The 20157-nt window shown below is 37.9% G+C and overlaps 1 protein-coding gene across 11 annotated transcripts in view; it reads left to right on the top strand.

Moving 5' to 3' along the window:
- The first annotated feature begins 3137 nt into the window (after nt 1-3137).
- Nucleotides 3138-20157, top strand: part of LOC101850266 (cytoplasmic dynein 1 intermediate chain 2) — a 39168-nt gene continuing 22148 nt past the window's right edge. For 3 of the 11 annotated variants that reach the window (XM_013085647.2, XM_005103861.3, XM_013085644.2), the window contains exons 1-6: nt 3139-3344; nt 5903-5993; nt 9855-9945; nt 10969-11093; nt 12631-12660; nt 17102-17125. In XM_013085647.2, coding sequence (XP_012941101.1) covers nt 3252-3344; nt 5903-5993; nt 9855-9945; nt 10969-11093; nt 12631-12660; nt 17102-17125 — 454 coding nt within the window. In that variant the 5' untranslated portion in view covers nt 3139-3251. Of the gene's footprint in view, nt 3345-5902; nt 5994-9854; nt 9946-10968; nt 11094-12630; nt 12661-17101; nt 17126-18681; nt 18748-20157 lie in introns of all 11 variants that reach the window. The other 8 variants (XM_005103862.3, XM_013085646.2, XM_005103860.3 and 5 more) reach the window with 6 other exon arrangements.

Raw genomic sequence — 20157 nt, 5'->3', positions numbered from 1 at the left:
GGGTTACTTCTTTACAAACTTTCTGGCCTTAGTACACCTGAATAGCTTGTCCACGGTAGACTTGCGTTTGTGCAATAAGGTAAGAGAAGAAAAATTGTTGATTTATTGGCACAAACTGGTGAATAGGCAACTCCCCTTTTCTAACTCTTGTGGGTGGATGGCGGGTGTTCTGGTATAATGTTTCTCTTTTTCTTTCACATCAAACATCTGTCGTTTTTGAGTCTCCTCCGCCTTTTTTTCTCTGTATATCACTCGATATTAGAACCTACAGTCTTTCGGCATGTATAATATTATTATATGGTCGCTTTATAAGGAAAAGAGGGCTAACCCAGATTTCGGGGGTTTCCAGAAATCTTGACCTGCACCAAAAGTGGGCATTGCCCTACCTACAGGAGAAGTTTGGTTTCCTTGGTGTATCATTTTCATGTCAGCAGATTCAGTTCAGTACAATGATATTGTTAATGGAAATGACTATGTATTGATGTATGTATTTTGCAAATTGCATTGCGTATATTATTTTATTATGTATTTGTATGTGCTCATTTTAGGAATTGCATTATGTATATTATTTTATCATGTACTTGTATGTGCTCATATCGTAACGATGTGTAAGGCGTGCGCGTGGGATAATGAGGTAGATGAGGTAGGGGAGGAGTAGGGAAACTAAAATGAAATAGATAGTTCTGGTAAACTAAAATGAAAAGGATAGGGTTGGGAAACTAAAATGAAAAGGATAGCTCTGGGAAACCTAAATGAAAAAAGATAACTCTGTGAAACTAAAATGAAAAGGAAAGCTCTCTGAAACCTAAATGAAAAAGATAGGGTTGGGAAACTAAAATGAAAAGGATAGATCTGGGAAACTAAAATGAAAAGGATAGCTCTGGGAAATCAAAATGTAAAGGATAGCTCTATGAAACCAAAGTAAAAATGTATGCTCTGGGAAAACAAAATGAAAAAGATAACAATGGGAAACCAAAATGACAACGATAGGTCTGTGATGCTAAAATGAAAAGAATTGCTCTGCGAAAAAAAAAATATGAAAAGGATAGCTAAGGGAAACGAAAACGAAAAGGATAGCTCTCTGAAATCAAAATAAAAAGGATAGCTCTGCCAAAACAAAATGTAAAGGATAACTCTGGGAAACCAAAATGAAAATGATAGGGTTGGGAAACTTAAATGAAAGGGATAGTTCTGGGAAACCAAACTGAAAAGGATAGCTCTGTGAAACTAAAATGAAAAGAATAGCTCTGTGAAACTAAAATGAAAAGAATAGCTCTGTGAAACTAAAATGAAAAGGATAGCTCTGGGAAACTAAAATGAAAAGGATAGCTCGCTGAGAAACCAAAATGATAAGGATTGGGTTGGAAAATAAAAATAAAATAAAAGGATAGCTATGGGAAACGAAAATGAAATGGATATAGCTCTCTGAAACCAAAATGAAAAGGATAGCTCTGGGAAATTAAAATGTAAAACATAACTCTGGAAAGCTAAAATGAAAAGGATAGCTCTCTGAAACCAAAATGAAAAGGATAGGGTTGGGAAACTAATTAATGAGAAGGATAGCTCTGGGAAACCAAAATGAAAAGGATGGATCTGGGAAATCAAAATGTAAAGGACAGCACTGGGAAACCAAAACGAAAAGGATAGCTCTGGGAAACTAAAATGAAAAGGTTAGCTCGCTGAAACCAAAATGAAGAGTATAGCTCGCTGAAACCAAAATGAAGAGTATAGCTCTGGGAAATCAAAATGTAAATGATAGCTGTATAAAACCAAAATGAAAAGGATAACTCCTAGTCCTAGAAACTAAAATGAAAAGGTTAGCTCTGTGATACTAAAATGAAAAGGATTGTTCTGGGAAACCAAAATGAAAAGGATAGCTATAATGAAAAGGATAGCGCTCTGAAACCAAAATGAAAAGGATAGCTCTGGGAAATCAAAATATGTAAATAGAAACTAAAATGAAAAGGATAGATCTGGGAAACTGAAATGAAAAGGATAGCTCTGGGAAACTAAAATAAAAAGGATAGCTCATTGAAACCAAAATGAAAATGATAGGGTTGGGAAACCAAAATGAAAATGATAGGGTTGGGAACCCAAAATGAAAAGGATAGCTCTGGGAAACCAAAATGAAAGGGATAGCTCTGGGAAACCGAAATGAAAAGGATACTATAGTTCTGGGAAACTAAAGAAATAGGATAGCTCTCTGAATCCAAAATGAAAAACATAGGGATGGGAAACTAAAATGAAAAGGATTGTTCTGGGGAAAAAATGAAAAGGATAGCTCTGTGATACTAAAATGAAAAGGATAGATCTGGGAAATAAAACAACAACAACAACAACAACAACAACAACAACAACCTTGACGAACCAGAACAAGAAAGCACCCGACTACAAAAACTAAGTAAAACCGGTGTTGAATATATAGCCTAATCTCTCTCTCTCTCTCTCTCTCTCTGTTTGTCTCTCTCTCTGTCTCTCTGTCTCTCTCTCTCTCTCTCTCACTCTCTCTGTCTCTCTCTCTGTCTGTCTCTCTCTCTCTCTGTCTCTCTCTCTCTCTCTCTCTCTCTCTCTCTCTCTGTCTGTCTGTCTGTCTCTCTCTCTCTCTCTCTCTCTCTCTCTCTCTCTCTCTCTCTCTCTCTCTCGCCCTTTTTAACTCCCATGCAGTGGAGCATAGGTCATCAACATTTCCCCGACGAAGCCTATCCTGAGCCTCCTTTTCTAGCTGTTTCCACAATGTCCCCGCCTTTTAATTGTCCGCTTGTACCGCTCGCCTCCATGTCATTTTTGGTCTTCGTTTCTTACGTTTTCCATGTGTGGATGCCACGTCAAAGCCTAATAAGTAATAAGGTAGACAATTCTTCTCTACTATCCTATTATATCTTGATTATTTCCCCTACTCTAGAGCACAGAACATTTTGTGCGGAGTTGGCTGTCTCAAAAAAGCGCATTGAAGACAAGGAGACTGTAAACTCCCTGATTGAAGACAAATCGAGCAAAATAAAATACCACTTTCTGAATTCCAAAAGATTAACAATAAAAAATAAATATTTCTAATCTACTATGTCAAGGGTTTTATTTTTATAGTAAAGCAGACCGGAAGTGTGTATAAAATCATCATAGTATCGGAAAGAATAAACCTGTGAGTCAGTGAGATCAGAGCAAGTTTGAGCTGTCGTTTCCTGCTTGCATCTCATAAACATTGATTATTGTTGCCGACGTCTGTGAAGCCGATTGGAGTTACAACTGCAACCATGGCAGACAGACGGGCAGAAATAGCCAAGAAAAAGGCTCAGATTGAGAAGCTGAGGAAAGAGAGGAAGGAGAAAGAAATGGCAAAATCCCAGGCAAGTTTGTATTTGATTTTGATTTTTAGGAGGGTGACGAGCGGAGGAACGACGGAGGTGGTACTTTGAGAGGTTAGAAGTAAATTTCTAAGAAGACTAGATCTAGGCTAAGTGTAGATCTATCTAGTCTGGAACTGTGAATTGTTTTATATGAGAATGAGAGTCTTGTTTACCTTGATATCTAAAATTGCCAGCATCAGTAGTTATTGTATTGTTATGTTGCACAGTCTTGAGTCTTGAGTTGGCGACTGTACTCAGTACTGTGAGTCCAGGTTGTCTGCTAGATCTAGAGATCAAGATTCTAATCTATATTCTAGATCTAGATCTAGATTCTAGTGCTTGTGTCGCATTGACTGCTCAGCTTCATCAGTGGTCAGGGTTGGGTGATTTCATAATGCTGTTTACCTCTTTTGACTGGAAGATGTCCATGCCATGTTCTGGCTGTAAGTGTAAGCAGAGTAAGCTATTATTTGAGCTCAAGGGAAGTGGCCTCACCCGAGGTGAGAATAAAAATACGATCAACCTCTCACCCCGGGTGAGACTTGCCACCGTTGGCTATTCTCACCTGGTGTGAAACAAGACCTGTTTTTCCTAATTTCGGAATACTTTCTATCGGTGTGGATGGTCAAATGGATAAAAGTTCGCACAAAAGTAGGCTAATTTGATCATCTACAAAGATGCTATACTATGGCTATTTGACTTTTCGAATCGAGCCGAACTACGCGGGTCGCCATTTTGTTTTGCCCGGAAGTTCTCGCAAGATCTACTCCTCCCCTCTTCTCTCTCTCTGTCTCTTTTTCTGAATATTGTCTATCGGTGTGGACGATCAAATTGACCAAAACAAAGTAAAAAAATGATGCTAAAACACAAAAGTAAATTAATTTGGTCATCTACAAAGATGCTACGGCTATTTAACTTTTCGAATCGAGCCGAACTCAGGGTGAATGCAAAAATTGGTTGGTCTAGATTTTTAAGCTATAAGGTGAACCACACCGGGTGATAATAGCCAAAAGACTCACCCGGGGTGAGAATAGAGGTGGCCATTATTGACATTGATGACGATTTAGTTGGTTGAGTCATCAACCTTTTGGCTATTCTCACCCGATGTGCGTTTACCGTTATAGCCCTAGATAGGCCAACCAATTTTGCATTCACCCTGAATCACAGAATTCAACACTGTGATACAGAAAAATTGTAGATCTAGAAAATTCTGTGCCATGAGCTTGTACTTTCCATTATACTTCTGTTAGCCTAAAAGCGTACAATTTTGTCTGTGGGCAGTGGAGAGAGAGTGAGAAAGAGGAGTAGCGTGAGAACTTCTGGGCAAAACAAAATGGCGACCGGCGTAGTTCGGCTTGATTCAAAAAGTAAAAAATAGCTGTAGCATCTTTGTAGACCACCAAATTAATTTACTTTTTGTGTTTTTGTTGGGTGCGATCTGTCGATTTGCGCGATCCATCAACCGCGCAGCGCATTTGGTTGATCGAGGAAACGCGTGACAATCCATCGATTGCTGCGCATTCTGTTGATCAGCGGATCGCGCAGCGCTTTTTGTCGATCCATGAAATATTATATACTTACTGGGCATTCTGTCGATAAACTATGATTAATGATGATGAAGTGAATTTTTAAAAAAAGAAAATTGGTCAGGAAAACACCATAAAAAATAAAAATACAGGAAGACTGAAAAAAAAAAAATCCGAAAAAAGCTGAGAAATCTGATTTCACTATTTGAGTTAAATTCTGAAATGTTGGATAAGAAGTGAGGAAGTTTTGACCGACCTCTAAATAAATTTACATTATATAGGATAGTGAATTGGTCCTCCTGCAATTTACAAGTGCTCTTCCATTTCAATACTTCTTGTATTTTATATTATTAACTTGTCCCTGTGTTTGATTTTTCTCCCATATTTTTTAAAAATCTTTCATTTCTCTTCTTTTCTTCTGCATCTGTCTGTTGTCCTCTAAATACCTTAAGAATGGTTACAAAATACAGGGGGAAAACCTAGGGGGGGGAATGGAATTTTTTTTTTCCTGATTGGGAACCCTGTGGTCAATATTGAAATAATAAAGATTTTATGTGTGATATATTGCATTATATATTTTAGCTTTTTTGACATAATATTTGTCGACATTGCATTGTAGTAGTAGTAGTGGTATAGTTGTTTTTGAATTAGAGGGCAATATGGGGAACTGAATCCTCAGGATAATGAACACTGATAAATATAACACACCCATTTTCGGAAATAGCTTGTGACAATGTATGTTTTACACCTTTTGCAAGGCTGTAAAAAGATATTTAGGAAGAGGAACCTTGGATTAAACATCCGTTTCTGATAGAAGGAACCGAAATTGTAAAATTTGTGTTTAAAGTGCCTTTCATAAGCACACACCGTTGAAGCCCCAAACATGCAATCTTTTGTTATGAGTTTGGTAACCTTAACCTTTACACTTGACTACCAATGCTTCCCCACATCTGTTTAATGAAAAGTATAGAGATGATGGATATTGTAGACAGGTTGATAATTTACTTTTTATATGTTCTGTCCTCTGTCCAGGCGTCGAAAGACAGCACAACCTCTGGGAGTGTGGATACCTCAGCCTCTGATCCTGATGCCATATTTAGAGATCTGGGTATTCCAGTGACAGGTAATGTGAAAATCATTTTGCCAACTTGTTTTGTTTTATTTTTTGTTTTAAGACCCTCTTTTACACTTTAGAGGGTAATTTAGGAGACCGGCTACTTCAATTTTGTCATGACCAACTCGAGTTGTGCAGGGTGTAGGCCTGTCTCAGCAAGATGAAGATACCAATAAGTCTTTTTCCCTGTGTGAGAGTCAGTCTGACTAAAAATAATGATTTTAACTTTTGTATGTGATGAGACAACGACAGAACAACTAATAAAAACTTGTAAATTTTTTGCCATATCGACAGGCCAAAGGGCTAGAACTCATATAGGGCCGCTGGATCGGAAAAGTAAAGTAAAGTATATGATTAGTTTTTTTTTACAAGACCATGTCCCGCACCATCTTAAACCTCTGTACCTGTAATGTTTGCTTGCCAAATTTTGTTACAATATCCTCGGAAGCAAAGAAAAGCATCCTTTTCATGGGAACATTTGCTAGGCCACCTCTGACTTCTCACCAATCAATTAAATTTTAGGGTCTTAGCAGATGCACCTTTGTAGTGATGTCGCATGATAGGGTTCATAAAGAATCAGGGTGCAAGTAAACCAGTGTTCAGAATGAATAGTATCAATGTTAACAATTATCATTATCATCATCCATCATAGTGGCATTTCTCATTTTGTTTTTTCAATATTGTATTTACGTGCCTGGAATGAAATTGTAGGAGTTGGAACCAAAGTGTAGATTTATCTTCGTTTATAAATTTATTATATTTCACAAAGTAGGTGTCCAGTGGTTTTTCATCTCACTATATTATTTATAAATGTTTCCGAAGTTACAATAAACTTGCGTGTCTCTTAGTTTGACTCACTGCTGTTGAACAGTTGCAAATATGCAGCACCTGAACAGGCACAAATGGGCACAGCAGATTGCAGGTCATAAATCCTTTCTTTATTCTGTCTTCAACTAGCATTTTCTGAAGTGCGTTGGCCTTATTTGCCACCGAGACATCATGATCATCACGAGACATAAGTGTCCCTGCCGGTCAATATCAGCCATATGAAGGAAATTTCAAAACTGAGTTAAAATTATTTTCAAAAGCTATCACCCTTTCCCTACAATTTAAAACAAGAATGAAGTAAATATGACATTATGTGACGAAAGTACAGAACTTTTAATTGTGCGAGGTGAGTACTCACGAAAAGGAGAAAATGGCCTTTGAAGTAGAGCAACATGTTTCCTCAGCAATGGGGGTCTTAGAATTGAGATAGAGACTTGAAATTTTGCAGTTGTATTGGCTATGCCACTACAAGGTAATGTACAAAAGTAAAATTCATTCATTCACAGAGAAAAAAAACATATGGACCAAATAAAATTTTTGCGAAAATGGACTTCACGTCAATTGCAACAAAATATTAGCGTTACACTAGGTACCAGACACTAAATTTTCAAAGTGGCTGTTTCTCAAATTCATCTGTTTCATATGAAAGGCCTATGTCTCCTGAGAATTTTGGTACCATATTTTTATCTCTCAGTCAATGTTTAAAAGAATGACAGTTGTTTCAATTTAACATAATAATAAAATATTGCTGAAATTGTTAACTGGCTGCAACCCCATGTTTGACAGATAGTCAAAGAGTACCAAGTACATCAAACATCTCTACATTAAAAGAGTACAATCACTATAACAAAGAAATTAAGCCTAATATTTTTCGAGACTGAGGTCATTACAAATCAGTATTTTATTACCTCAAACGCGATGATCTGTCGTTATTTCATAATTACACAGAGCGTTGTCTCGGCCAGCGTCGCACCGCCCTGCGCGGCGAGCGAGGCTCAATACTGTAGTATACTGAGTGCTCCCAATAGTTTCGCAGAAGGATTTATTCAAAATAATTCCAAGCCGATGACTTTATTCTAATAGAGAAAGAACTGTTCTTTCTATTGGTACCTTTTTTTAGCCGGTATTTTACACATTTCGTGTTAAAAATGATCTTTGAAAACTGTATTACCTGTCCTGGGCAACAACGTCATTGCACACCAGACAGGTCCATAAGTGCTCAGTTCCCCCCAGCACCAAAGCCCGCGAGGTATCCATACTGATTGTTCCGGTGGCTGTCTGGTTATGGCTTATAAACTTTGACCCTTTTTTTCAAGGTTTTTCTATCGGAAAGCCAAAGGCTAAAAATAATTACCGTGGGAAACCACGCTCAAAGCTGTATAGTTCTCTGCAAATGAAAAGACGGTATTTAATCATCAATCTTTCTGCAAACCATTCGAATGTATGGGTGTCAATTTTGAACCGGGGGACCTCGCATTCCGACCGTGATTGGCTTCCCTTTCCACGGCGATTCTCCAGCTCCAAATACCTTGACATACAAACAACTTTTACACTATTATAAAGAGGAAAATCTGAACTTTTTCAAAGTGTTCAGCATTTGGTATTTTATAGCAAAAGAGAAAAGAAACAGAGATCTGAATTACCCCCCATTTCACAGAAACTACGCTCTCGGAAAGCCACGAGTCGTCTTACATGCCATGTTTACGCTACCTGATTATTATTCATTTGCAATAGTACCATAAACACACGAGAGCACACAAACGCGCGCACACGCACACACACACACACACACACACACACACACACACACACACACACACACACACACACCAACATACACACACATACAAACACACCAACACACATACACACACATTCACATAGACCGCCTCGGTAGCCTCTTGGTAAGGACTCTGCACTGAGAGATCTAGAGGAAGGTTAATCTTTTTAAAGCTCTAAAACCACAATAGACGAATTTTTTAAGTCAATCCAAATGTATAACTGAAAGATCAACAGACGATAGCAGCTAACAGGGCATGCCCAAACAGTCAGCTGTTTACGTAAACAAGCTTGAAGTGAGCTAGAAGTTACCGTTTTGACTCCGTTGTACCAATCAGAGTTGTTTACATTTCAGACTATACATGCTGGAAAAGGGGTCAAAATCTAAAAATAGTTGCTAATGAAGAACGTTGGAGCAAAGATTTTCCACAAAAGTAGAGAATCTTTGGTTGAAGCAAACTTGGCCATGAGGTAATGGTTCTAAAAATAATCTCTCAGCTACACACTAGCAAGGTCCAAATTCCTTTGTCTTGTCACCCAAGCTCACAGCAAACCACAGAAGCCTCCTAAATAAATCAAAATAAAATATTTATAGTCTATTATAGTTGTTTATTTTTCTCTTAAATGAAGCAGAAGAGATCAAACTTTCAATATATTCCCCAAAAAAATATTTCATAGAAAGTCTCTTTTTTACCTTTCCAGCCACGTAGCTGATAATAGCACAGTGCGTCTTACGACTGATATTGAGCGGGACAGACAGATAAGTGTTGATAGGTATAAAATTTTGTCATCTATTGTGATGAAACAATGCCTTCCCCCCACCAGGGAAGTGCTACTGACTGAGGTGTCTTTAGGCCATTCCCAAAGAATGCTCTTATATGCATGATAGAATTGTAAATGGGCTGATTTATCAATGTCATTCTCATACTGTGCCAGAACAACATAGGGGGAACTGCTCCTTTTTCTGTCCTCATCCTTGCTATTGTCATTTTTCCTCTACTTCTTTTGTATGTTTGTCACACTCTTGTGAACTGCTATTTCCGGGATGCCTTGATAGTGGAAGCAGACTTTGTGCTGTTTAGGCTAGAGAGGTGAGGAGAGTAAGCCCGATTCCCCATTTTGGATTTCTCTGTTGACATCCACCCCTTGGCGCTCATATATGACCTTTTATGCAGTTGTGAGGGCCATAAAACCTTACTAAAAAACCCAACAAAAACAGTGCCTGCTATTGTAACTTACTTACTGATGGTGACTGTCCCTCAGATACTCCACCACAGGCAGCCCCTGCAGGTCAGGCTGTATCTGCCACCCAGGGTGCTGGAGAGGCAGTTGTGCAGACAGTTACTCATGCCAGGTGAGGTTTTTTTGTTGTCTAGACATATCGTACTGTGGAGAAGTTTTGATCTAGAATTGTTAGTAAAAATGCGTTGATTGATAGATATTTTGGAGGAGGCGAGTGATGTATGAAAATGATTCAGTTTGGGTTTCTTGTTGAATTAACCTTCAATCAAAATGTATCATCTCTTTCTATATTGAATGTTACGCTGCCTGCTAAAATTTTTACTGAAATGATTTTAACCCTTAAATCCCAATAGCCCAATACCACTAGTAACCTCTGACACCGTATCTTCCTATACCGCTGGTCAACTTTATCGTTAATACCCAATACTAGAATCATGGGAAGTAACTCCAGATGACTGTCACAAGCAGAAAGTATCGATAAGGTCATAAGAGCAGTTCTACGCCAAAAGGTCTGAGTTTTTGCAAGTTTTTTTTTTTTAGTGAGTGACTTTTCGCTATCAGGCCACAATATTTTGACATTTATGATCCTGAACCAGACCCCGATGATGATTCCCAGTCCTATATATATCAATAGATATGACTGTTGAAAACGATTGCAATGTTTAGCATAACATCGAGGATGATTTAGATGATCGTGGAAGTGGCAGGGGATCACCACTGGAGCTGCCAGAGGCTAGATCTACGGCTGGGTCTAATGATACTTTGACTGTAGTCAGGGGTCACACACAAGACTTTACTCATTGAGTTGGTCCTAAAAGCAGTGTTTTAACTTTTCCCCCTTTTTTCCTGACTGTGCTTTCATAACATAACATAACATAATCAAATTTCATTAAAATCTGACAACAATTAAAGACACAGTAAATAAAACAGTGAAATAACCTAATTTTTTCTAGTAATCCCTATTTTAATTAAGGATTCTAGGGAGATGTGATAGAAATTAACTCAGAGTTTTAAGGGTTAATGAAAGTCAAGCTTACATGAGGTCAGCATGATACCAGAGCTATTCGTGCACCCGTTAAAAGTGAAATTGTCCTTTCTCACCGAAACGTTTGTTTATTTTTGTCATTCGGAACAGTCCTCGAAGACAAAAAGTGCAACTGAGTGTTGTGAAAGTGAACGAGACAAGCATCCCCCCTCGGGAGAATGTGTCGTATAGCAAGGAAACGCAGACCATCAACCCGGAGCCTATAGACAAGGATGGTAAGTGCTGTGTGGATGTCCGCATCATTGTCTCCATCATGGTCATGGTTTCTTGCCCACCTCATCTGGCTTTGTTTGAACCTAGGACTGACAATACTCACACTTAGAACTTGAGACAATGTCTTGTACTAGTTCTCACATTGGCTGTCAGTTTGTGTTTTTTTTATGTTCTCTTATCTGTTTATTGTTCTCTTGCTGTTGCGATGGCTACCTCATGATTACTAATCAAACTTACGTGAGAGTGATCACTGGTTTCATGATGAAATGAGCGCTGCGAAAAACTTTGAGCCAGTGCTTTTTTTCTCTGTGTTTTTGCGTGTGAATAGTGTGCATAAGCTACTGACTGGCTAGATTAAAGGAAGAAAGTGCTACTTTTGACCTTCTTTTAGAATCATTGTGTTCTCTAAAATTTGGGTTTACTGTTTCATGAGAAATTATAATTTACTTTTTGTTCCCCTTTCAAGTCATGTGGTGACGGCTCTACTTTTGTTCTGTCTTTGCTATTCTTTTCTCATGGTGAGATTGAATTTTTGTAATCGAAAATCTCTAAAAATTTAGAGGGTTTTCCCAAAAACAAAACATTTTAGTTTATCATGTGCAATTCTTAGTGAATGCTGTAAATGTGTGTCAGCAGGGAATCATGCTGTTAGTTTTGAGAGGGGAAATTGCTCCTGAAACTCTTCAGCCCAATTAAAAAAATATTGATATGTTTACATATTTAATTAGTAGATTTATCACTACCACTGCTTCTCCTGTGGGTCACAGTGAAGCACACTCTGTGTGTTTGATACATTGATTGAGCTGTTGTTTGTTTTTGGGTGGGGGGAGGGAGGTCTTTACATCTGTTTGTGAACCGTTTTTACTACTTAAAAGGTTTGAGATTTTTAGTCCACTTTAGATCACCAGGCTGTGAGTTGTGTGAACATGCTTTTCTTTGCGGTGCCACTTTGTTTGGAATTTTCCCTGGTTTGAGAAATAGGTGTCCCTTTTAGTTTTAGCGCTCACTTTTAATGTTTTACATGTTATTTCTGTCTACTTTCTTGAGTGATATTAGAATAAGATCAGGTTTTATGGTGGTCAACACATGACATTTAGAATAGACCTGAAAAGCCAGCAGTCCTCGCAGTTGAAAACGTTTGTTTGAGAATACTTACAGGAATGTGAAAATCATATCTTGGTGACATTCCCACATGTTTGCTGCACATATGAACACTCTGAGGTAAACACTCGCACATGCAGACATACAGACAAGCCCACAGACACACTCACACTCTCACTCGCACAAACACACACACACACACACACACACACACACACACACATTCCGTGCCATTGGTATACCTCTCTTTCACTCAATATGTATAAACAAACACCTAGAATGCCCTCTGTCTCATGAATATATTTTAGGCTGCAGCAGCCTTCAGTTACTTCTGGAAATATTCACAGATGTAGTTGGCACCCCCCCCCTCTTCATCCCCTCTGTCTGTCCATTATCTGCACTTGTTTGTGATCTTGTATGTGTTTATCCGGCATCCAGGGCGAAGAAGGCGGTCTCATTCTCACGGAAGTGAGTATCTCCGAGGCCTAGCATGTTTTTACGTGTATTTTTTCTTTTCCTTTTTTTTTTTTTTTTTGAAGTTAATGAAGTGCATCAGCTCCTGCAGTAGTTGTGGCAATGTGTAAATATCTGTGAATGTCACAAGGGAACGTTATGTTACATGTATCATCACCTCTTTCTCTACTACTGAGATAGGCTTCCTCGTTACAATTTGCAATTTCTGGAATATACAGTCATCGAGCATTTCTATTTGTGTACTTCAATGTACAGGTTGGTGTGTAAATATGAGTTCTTTTGTTACCCATGCATTTTTATGATTTCTTTCTCTGCTGCCATGATGTTTAGAAAGAAGCCAAACAGAAAATTTTAAAATATTCACTCCTGTTTGAGATATTTCTCATTTTGATATAGAAAATCCTTGTAGATATATAGTTACCTGTTCGCAATAGTATATTTATAGGGCTGCTGTTAGCTCAGTTTAGCCTTGGACTTTGGTGTAGGGGGCTGAGTTTGTTACCTTGCCTAGTCCTACGTTGTTAACACAGTTGACAAGGCTCTCCTCCCTTTCTGTTTAGAGTTAAAGGTTCATAATTCTTTCGATTTTAATTTTAGAGTTGAAAGGAAGTGGAAGTTGAAACAGTCAATCAGGATACTATGTCTGCTGCTGAAGAGTTGTGTATGAAGAACAGCGAATGTTGTCGGAGATAAAGGGTTTTGCCGGTTCATGCACTAAGTTAGCACTCTGGTCATAATGTCTTTTCTGTTGCTCCTCTTGGGAATAAAACTTATCAGTTAAATCTTCAACCAGCAGTGTTGTGTGTAAACAATGTGACTTTGTCATAGTCAGGAGGTTCCATTTGCATGCCATGAAGTCACCTGGTACAGATTTGTTTACGAGACAATTGTGAGGCATCATGGTAAAATCAGGCGCTGGTCAAATTAATGAAATGAAAGAAATCTGCATTTTTTGGCCTGTTTTGCCATTTTAATCAAAGTTATTTTTTGGCTCAACACTTGTAATGTCTAATTAAAGACACATTTTTTTGTGGATTTTACTGAAAAATGTTGAACTTAGGCACCGAAAATGTAAATTTACGATTTCCAAAGACTCTTAGGCTATAGAGATCAACAAACTGTGGCGGCTATTTTCTTGCTGATTTTAATTCTGAAACCAGGCTTCCCCACCTCCTTCCATCGTAAATATCTGTACTCTTACTTAAGATAGATGGGTATTTTAAAAAAATCAAAATCAAGGTAAATGAACAAGCTTTAAGGTGATACCAATAATTCCATATGCCAAAAAATTGATAAGCGCCTGATTTTCTGCGTCGTGACAATTATCTTCTATAGTCTGAAGTGAATTTACTTTGAAATTCAATGTAACTTCGCTTTAAAGATATCTGTAAATGTAGTTTGGAGCTCCTTCTGAAATCATTCCGTAATTCCCAGTAATTTTACTTCGAAATTCTCCATCTATTTACCTCCCGAGAGTTTTTAGCAAATTAATTTTAGGTTTTTAGTCCATAGTGAATTAGCCAATAAGTTCGGTGTGACTTTTCTTTGAGGCTCCCTGTAAGGTTTGTTGTTGCACGACATCCAGACAGGACCCTTGACTTTGACAAGTGACATTGTGTGTATACACCTTAACCTGTCCACAATTCTCACACACTCTCTCGTTCTCTCTCTCTCACTCACCTATACTGACTTAGACTTTGCTCATTACAACATCATGTTTGTGTTCATGCTGTGCTGCCCTGGCTCCTTGTCTCATCATTGTGTTTATTTTGCTTTCTTGGGTTCCCTTTTCAGTTAATTTTTTTTATCAATGTCTTTCGTTATTCATTTATGTTTTAGAATGTATAATTTTTACCCTTTACTTTTTAACATGTGTTGTTGCAGCTCAGCTTTAACAAAACTATTCAGACATAGGTATTTTAATCACCTTTTGAATGTCAGGAATAAAGTAAGCTTTTTAAAAGCTGTACTTGTATTTCCGTCACGGTTTTGAAGTATGCTTTTACAATGAGTTTGTTAATGTTCAATTTACAGTACGCTCAACCTAAATTCCAAAATTTCAGGGGGGGGGGGGGAGGCCTTGATATTGCTCTTATTCTGGAAAATTTATTTCTCATTTGTGTATTGTTGCATGAGTATAAATATTTGTTTTTTGACTTTTATTTTTTGATTCTTCAGGAAGCGTTCTGTGTCAATGTATATTTGTGTTTCTTTATGCAGCACTGGTTTAATTGATTACACTTTCTGTTTGTCTCTAATGGCCCTTTAAAAGTTGTAAATAGGGAAAACATCTTTTGGTTGCACAGTTTTAATAACTGATTGAACGCATTGCCACATATTAGTTGTAGCACTGCTTCCCTCAGACCCCACCTCCCCCACTTTCTGCTTTCCGCACGTCTTTGACTCCCTCTCTGTTCTGCCTTTCTCAAAAGTTTGCTTCATGTACTTATTGGAGAGGGGATGGACTCCTTGATTTTCAGTGGTTGCTGGACGGTTGTCAGTTGTGGGTCTACACTTCTTTGTTGAATCATCCTCACATTTTACATTTGGTCAGAAATCGTCATTTTTGCCACAGCTGTCTTTTTGTCTGAATTCATGAAGTCACAATGCTTGCTGCATGTCGTGGATGGTTTATGGCTGGTGGGGCCAGAGGGTGGCTCCGTCTCTTCATGGTCACTCTGTTGTTTCTATCTGTCCTACTTGCTTTTTCTCTGCACTGAACAACCTGTGTGTTTGTAATGTAGAAAAAAATGCAGTGGGAAGTGGTCATTTGTACAAGTAATTTTCTATGATAAGTGACTTCTAGAATGGGTTCGACTGTATTTCTCTGTAAATTTGACAAATATTAACATGAAATAGATGGAGGATTAGAGAGAAGAAAGATGTAGAAGAAGAGACATATAGATCAATTGGTGTGATGGGATGAGGGTCACAATCCAATAAATTTGAGTTATTCAGTGCATATTTTTGTTTGAAAGCAAATTTGGAGGGGGGGGGGGTAGCTCCAGAACTTACAGGGTACAGCCATTTAAAACAACTTAATCTTGTTTTTATGGAGGGAAAATGATCAATTTTAAACTGAAGCAGATCATTTATCTTAAGAAAAGACCAATGTTACAGGGTGAACAATAGCATTGAAACCAAGGACAAGATGTGTTGTGCCTGCAGGTTGCTACCACGCCTTTGGCTAAGTCCTGTTGGTATTGCTGGAAGTATGACCTGTGTTGTCTCACCACTTGCCCTGTGGGAGTCCCCCACCCCCTCCCCCTCCCTCCTCACCCACCCTGTGGGAGTCCCCCACCCCCTCCCCCTCCCTCCCCACCTACCCTGTGGGAGCCCCCCCACCCCCTCCCTCCCCACCCACCTAGCGTAGTGCATGTTGGGTTATAGCAGGTTTTCTAAAAGTGGATTCCCTCTCTGTCTTTGCGAGGTATTGAAATCTTGATATGAGTATGTGTCGTTGAGAACGGAGGGTCTTTTTCCGTTGACTCAAAAAAAAACCAAAACGATTTCAGTGTTGTTTGTCACTTGGTTTTATAATATTTTTCTTAAGTGTCTGTTGTGTTGTGTTTTCAAAGAAATAAAGGATAAATGTGTTGACCCTTAGACAAGACAACATTTTCAGTTTGTAAAGTTTTGGTTCAACGACTTTCAATTGGGATGATATTACGATAAATGTTGAGTACAGTGCTACTTTATCGTTAAGTTTTCTTTCAGTGTAGTCCTTGCTAATTTAAAACTGTCACCTGGTTTCAGGTTGTAGACAAGCCTCTACATGAAAATTAAAAATGCAAAAGGAAAAGTAATCAATAATCACAGTTAAAAACTTTCAAGAACAAGTGGGGTTCCTTACTGAAGACTGATTTGTTTTAAAAAATCAAAGACTGTATGTGTTAGTTCGTTTTAAGATGAGGGGCATAACATTTTTCCCCTCCTTTTGCTCACTAAATTGCTTCTGTGGTTGCTTTCTCATGCATCAGTGTTTTGGTTCCTTCCTTGATAGTTTTTAGGAAAAGGGGATGGATTTGTACCTGGCGTGTATTTATTCTGGAAAGAGATAAGTCGCATGTGCTGGTCTTCCAGTTTTATAGAGATTTTATTTTAAAGTCTTGCTATTTGCAGAGTACAAACATATTTATTGTCGTTCTCTTTGCTGTTACTTAAGTATGAATGCAATTTCCTACCCATTATTTTTTCTAAATTATTATTATTTGTAGTGCACAGTTTTTTAATTTGTATTTTCTTTTTAATTGAGTTTTTCCAGCTAATCCTGGAAAGAGCCAGTAGCACTGCAAGTGTGGTTTCAGTTTCCAGATATATATTATACTTTTGTCATTTTGCTGGAGTTCTTAAGATCAGTTTATTTAGTTCTGTGTGGAATGTTTGTTTGCTGCATAACGTTTTGTTATTCTGTTCATGCACTCTTACCCTAAAGGCCGCGGTCCCTGGGATTATTACGGTAAGTTGGTGCTTTGCTCTGTGGGGGACATCTCATTTCTTGCACTCTGGGGGTGTTCCTGTGTCCAGCTGGCATTTTCTGTCTTGTGGGCTACGTTTTATTTGCTCCTTTTGACAAAATTTGGTTTTTCATTTGAGTCTTGTGGTTTTTGGATGTTGTTAATATCTTTTTTGCATTAGATGTCATGTCATTGCAAGATTTTTGTGGTTTCAGTGCCGTCTTGGAAATGCTGAATGATTTAGGGTTTTATTATTTCATTGAACACAGCAAAACATAGTTCAACTTTCGTAAAAATTGTTTGTTCTTTTCTTTTTATCTTGTGTAGTGATCAGGAACAGTGTACCCCACAGATTATTTATGTCTTAAGCCATGTTGTTTACACCAGAGAATATATGTGTCTCTTTTTTTCTGTATAAATGCACCATCTTGCTCGGATAATGTTTACTAGAAAATTACCTGTACATGTGCACTGCGCAGTGTCTTTGGCTTAGGAAAAAAAATTATTTTGAAGTTGGGGGGGGGGGGGGTGGGGGGGTTGGTGGTTTTCAGAAATAGGATGCAAAGTGAAAATAAGTAGGAAAACGAAAACAAGTTAAAGCTGCAACTATACATCTTTGGTATCTTTTTTTTATTCTTAGGTTGATGTAAATGATGCACACCTAGTGGTTTATTCTTTTCTTCCTTTTTGTTGGATTTTCGGTTTTTATTTTTGTTCCATCTCGCTTGTTTTCTTGTACAATTTTATGATCACCAACAATCTACTCACCTTAGATGTTTTACTGCGCTATTTCTTGTGTTGTGTTTGTGTGTGTGCGTGTGCTCGCGATGTGTGAAATTCTCTGCTGCACTTGTCGTTGTTAGTTGTGTTTTTGGTTGGCCTTCAAGGAGCTCCTGTCTGTGCGCTGTCGTTTGTGAACTAGAGAGCTAGAAATAGATGGGTTGCCTTCTTTCTCACAGCTGAGTTTTTTTGTTTTGTTTTTTTGGCTGTATATAAAAAAATCATCATTGCTGCATCCCATTGACGAAAAGACGCGACATTGTTCTCAGTAGAAGCAGACACTTATTCAGCATTTGCTTTTTTGTTATAATGTTTGCTTTGTATGATCATATAGTGTTCTCTTATTGAAAAATGTAGTACAGAACTCAAAAACTCAGTTTTATCTGTTTTTAAAAAATGGAACATAAAATCATAAATTGCGAAAGACTTTTCAGCAAAGAACTAAGTTTTGGAGAGTAAAAAATAACAGTAGTTTGATTGTTGTTGTTTTTTTTATGTCATAGGTAATAATTTTTTCCTGTTAAATGAGAACAAATTTAAGTGAAAAGAAAAGAGGTTGAAATATAGTTTGTTACTGGAACAATAGCTGTGGGTTGAAGGTATACCTGTACTGGGCTGCAACTTTTGACCAGAATTTTGATACAAAGAAATGTGCAATTACTATTGTTTCGTGCTCTCAGAAAAAGAGGGAGGAATTACAAAGTTGACGGTTACTCTTTTCTACATCCGTTGCTGTCACTACTAAGAGGGTGTCTTTATTTTGTGTGTGCTTCTCTAGATGACCTTTCGGACTATCTGTCCACGTCTGGCGCGAGCAGTCCTCGTCACGGTGTGTCAGTTATTGGTAGGTGGAGCCGGGGGTTGTTGGCCTTTCACCTTGAAATAGCTCTCAGAACCTAGAGAGGTTGACTCGACTCAAAATAGCTCTGAGAACTAAAAGGAGGTTGACACTTTTTCTTATTCTAACAGTTCTCTAAACTAAAGGGAATTCACCTTTGAATTTGTTCGGGCTCTGGTCGACCTTTGACATTGAAATACCTTTGGGGGGTGACCTTTGACGGTGCATTTGGTATTAAAAGGTGGTCTTTGATCTATGACCCTGTGGTAACTTTCAAAATATAAGGGGGGGGGGGGGAGAAGTTGACGTTTGAGCTAGGAATGGGTATTACAAGTTTTCCCGATTTCCCTGTCCAGTATTTGAAAGTCAAAAGTCGGAAATGTTTACATGCAGACCTGCCAAATGGCCACAATCACAATAAATTCAGATCCTTTTTTCCCCCCCAAGACTCTTCTCAGTTCAACCCTATATATGCTTTGTCTAAAGCTCTTATTTCTTTTTCTGTCTCGTTTCTTGTGAGCCCACCCAAAAACACACACAAATTTTCGTTTTTGTCTTTTTATGTATATTTTTCATTTGTTCATCATGGTTTGGGCGGAAAACAGTCGGCTTAATGGAATATTCACAGGGAACTTTGAAATGTCACTGTACATTCAAGCGGGAAGTTCACTGTTCTCAGATCATTTTTGCTTTTTTCCCACTGAAATTTCAATTATTTTCCAAATGTATTTTTTTTCTTTGACATTCCGTCCATGATGGGTTTGGCAGGTCTGACTTCTATATTGTACGATGACAAAGAGACTTTGTTGGTACTGGTAGATTTATTTTTAGGAGTTCAAAATGGGTACTTGTAAACTGTTATCAGAACCTGAGCATGCCCCCACATCAGATTTGTCCTATGTATATCCAGGAAGTCAACATTTGGTGTTGTTTGTCAAAATCAGAGATAGGATTTGTTGTTTCTTTGTTCATGCTGGATTTCAGCAAATTATTTATTTGGACAATGCACAATTTGGGTTTGGAATTTTAGAATTTTAAAAAATGGATAGCATTTTTAAAGGATTTGTAAAATGAGTAGTTTTTCTGTGCTTATTTTCATGGTATCAAATTCCTATAGATGTAAGTGTGAAGTGTAGCTTGGTAGTCAAAATTGAAAATAGGAAATATGAATTGTCTCTGAGGTTTCTGGTGTTTATGTATGTACAAATATAGTAGTAATGCTGTCAAACTACAATTGCCATGGAATTAGTTCGGACTATTTATAAAATAAATATTAATGTGTTTTGAAAATTGGGTTTTTAAAAAATGCATGCAAAATAAAGGTTAATGTGTTTTGTGACTGCGGTAAGGAAATTTAAATCGAATGAGAGTAAATGTGTTTTGGTGGGTGGATTGGTCAGGCTTCTTTTTTTTTTT

This window comes from Aplysia californica, unplaced genomic scaffold, assembly GCF_000002075.1.
Source record: "Aplysia californica isolate F4 #8 unplaced genomic scaffold, AplCal3.0 scaffold00393, whole genome shotgun sequence".
Taxonomy (NCBI): Eukaryota; Metazoa; Mollusca; class Gastropoda; order Aplysiida; family Aplysiidae; genus Aplysia; species Aplysia californica.
Note: the sequence above shows the minus strand (reverse complement) of the source record. Positions and strands in the feature narration are given on the sequence as shown.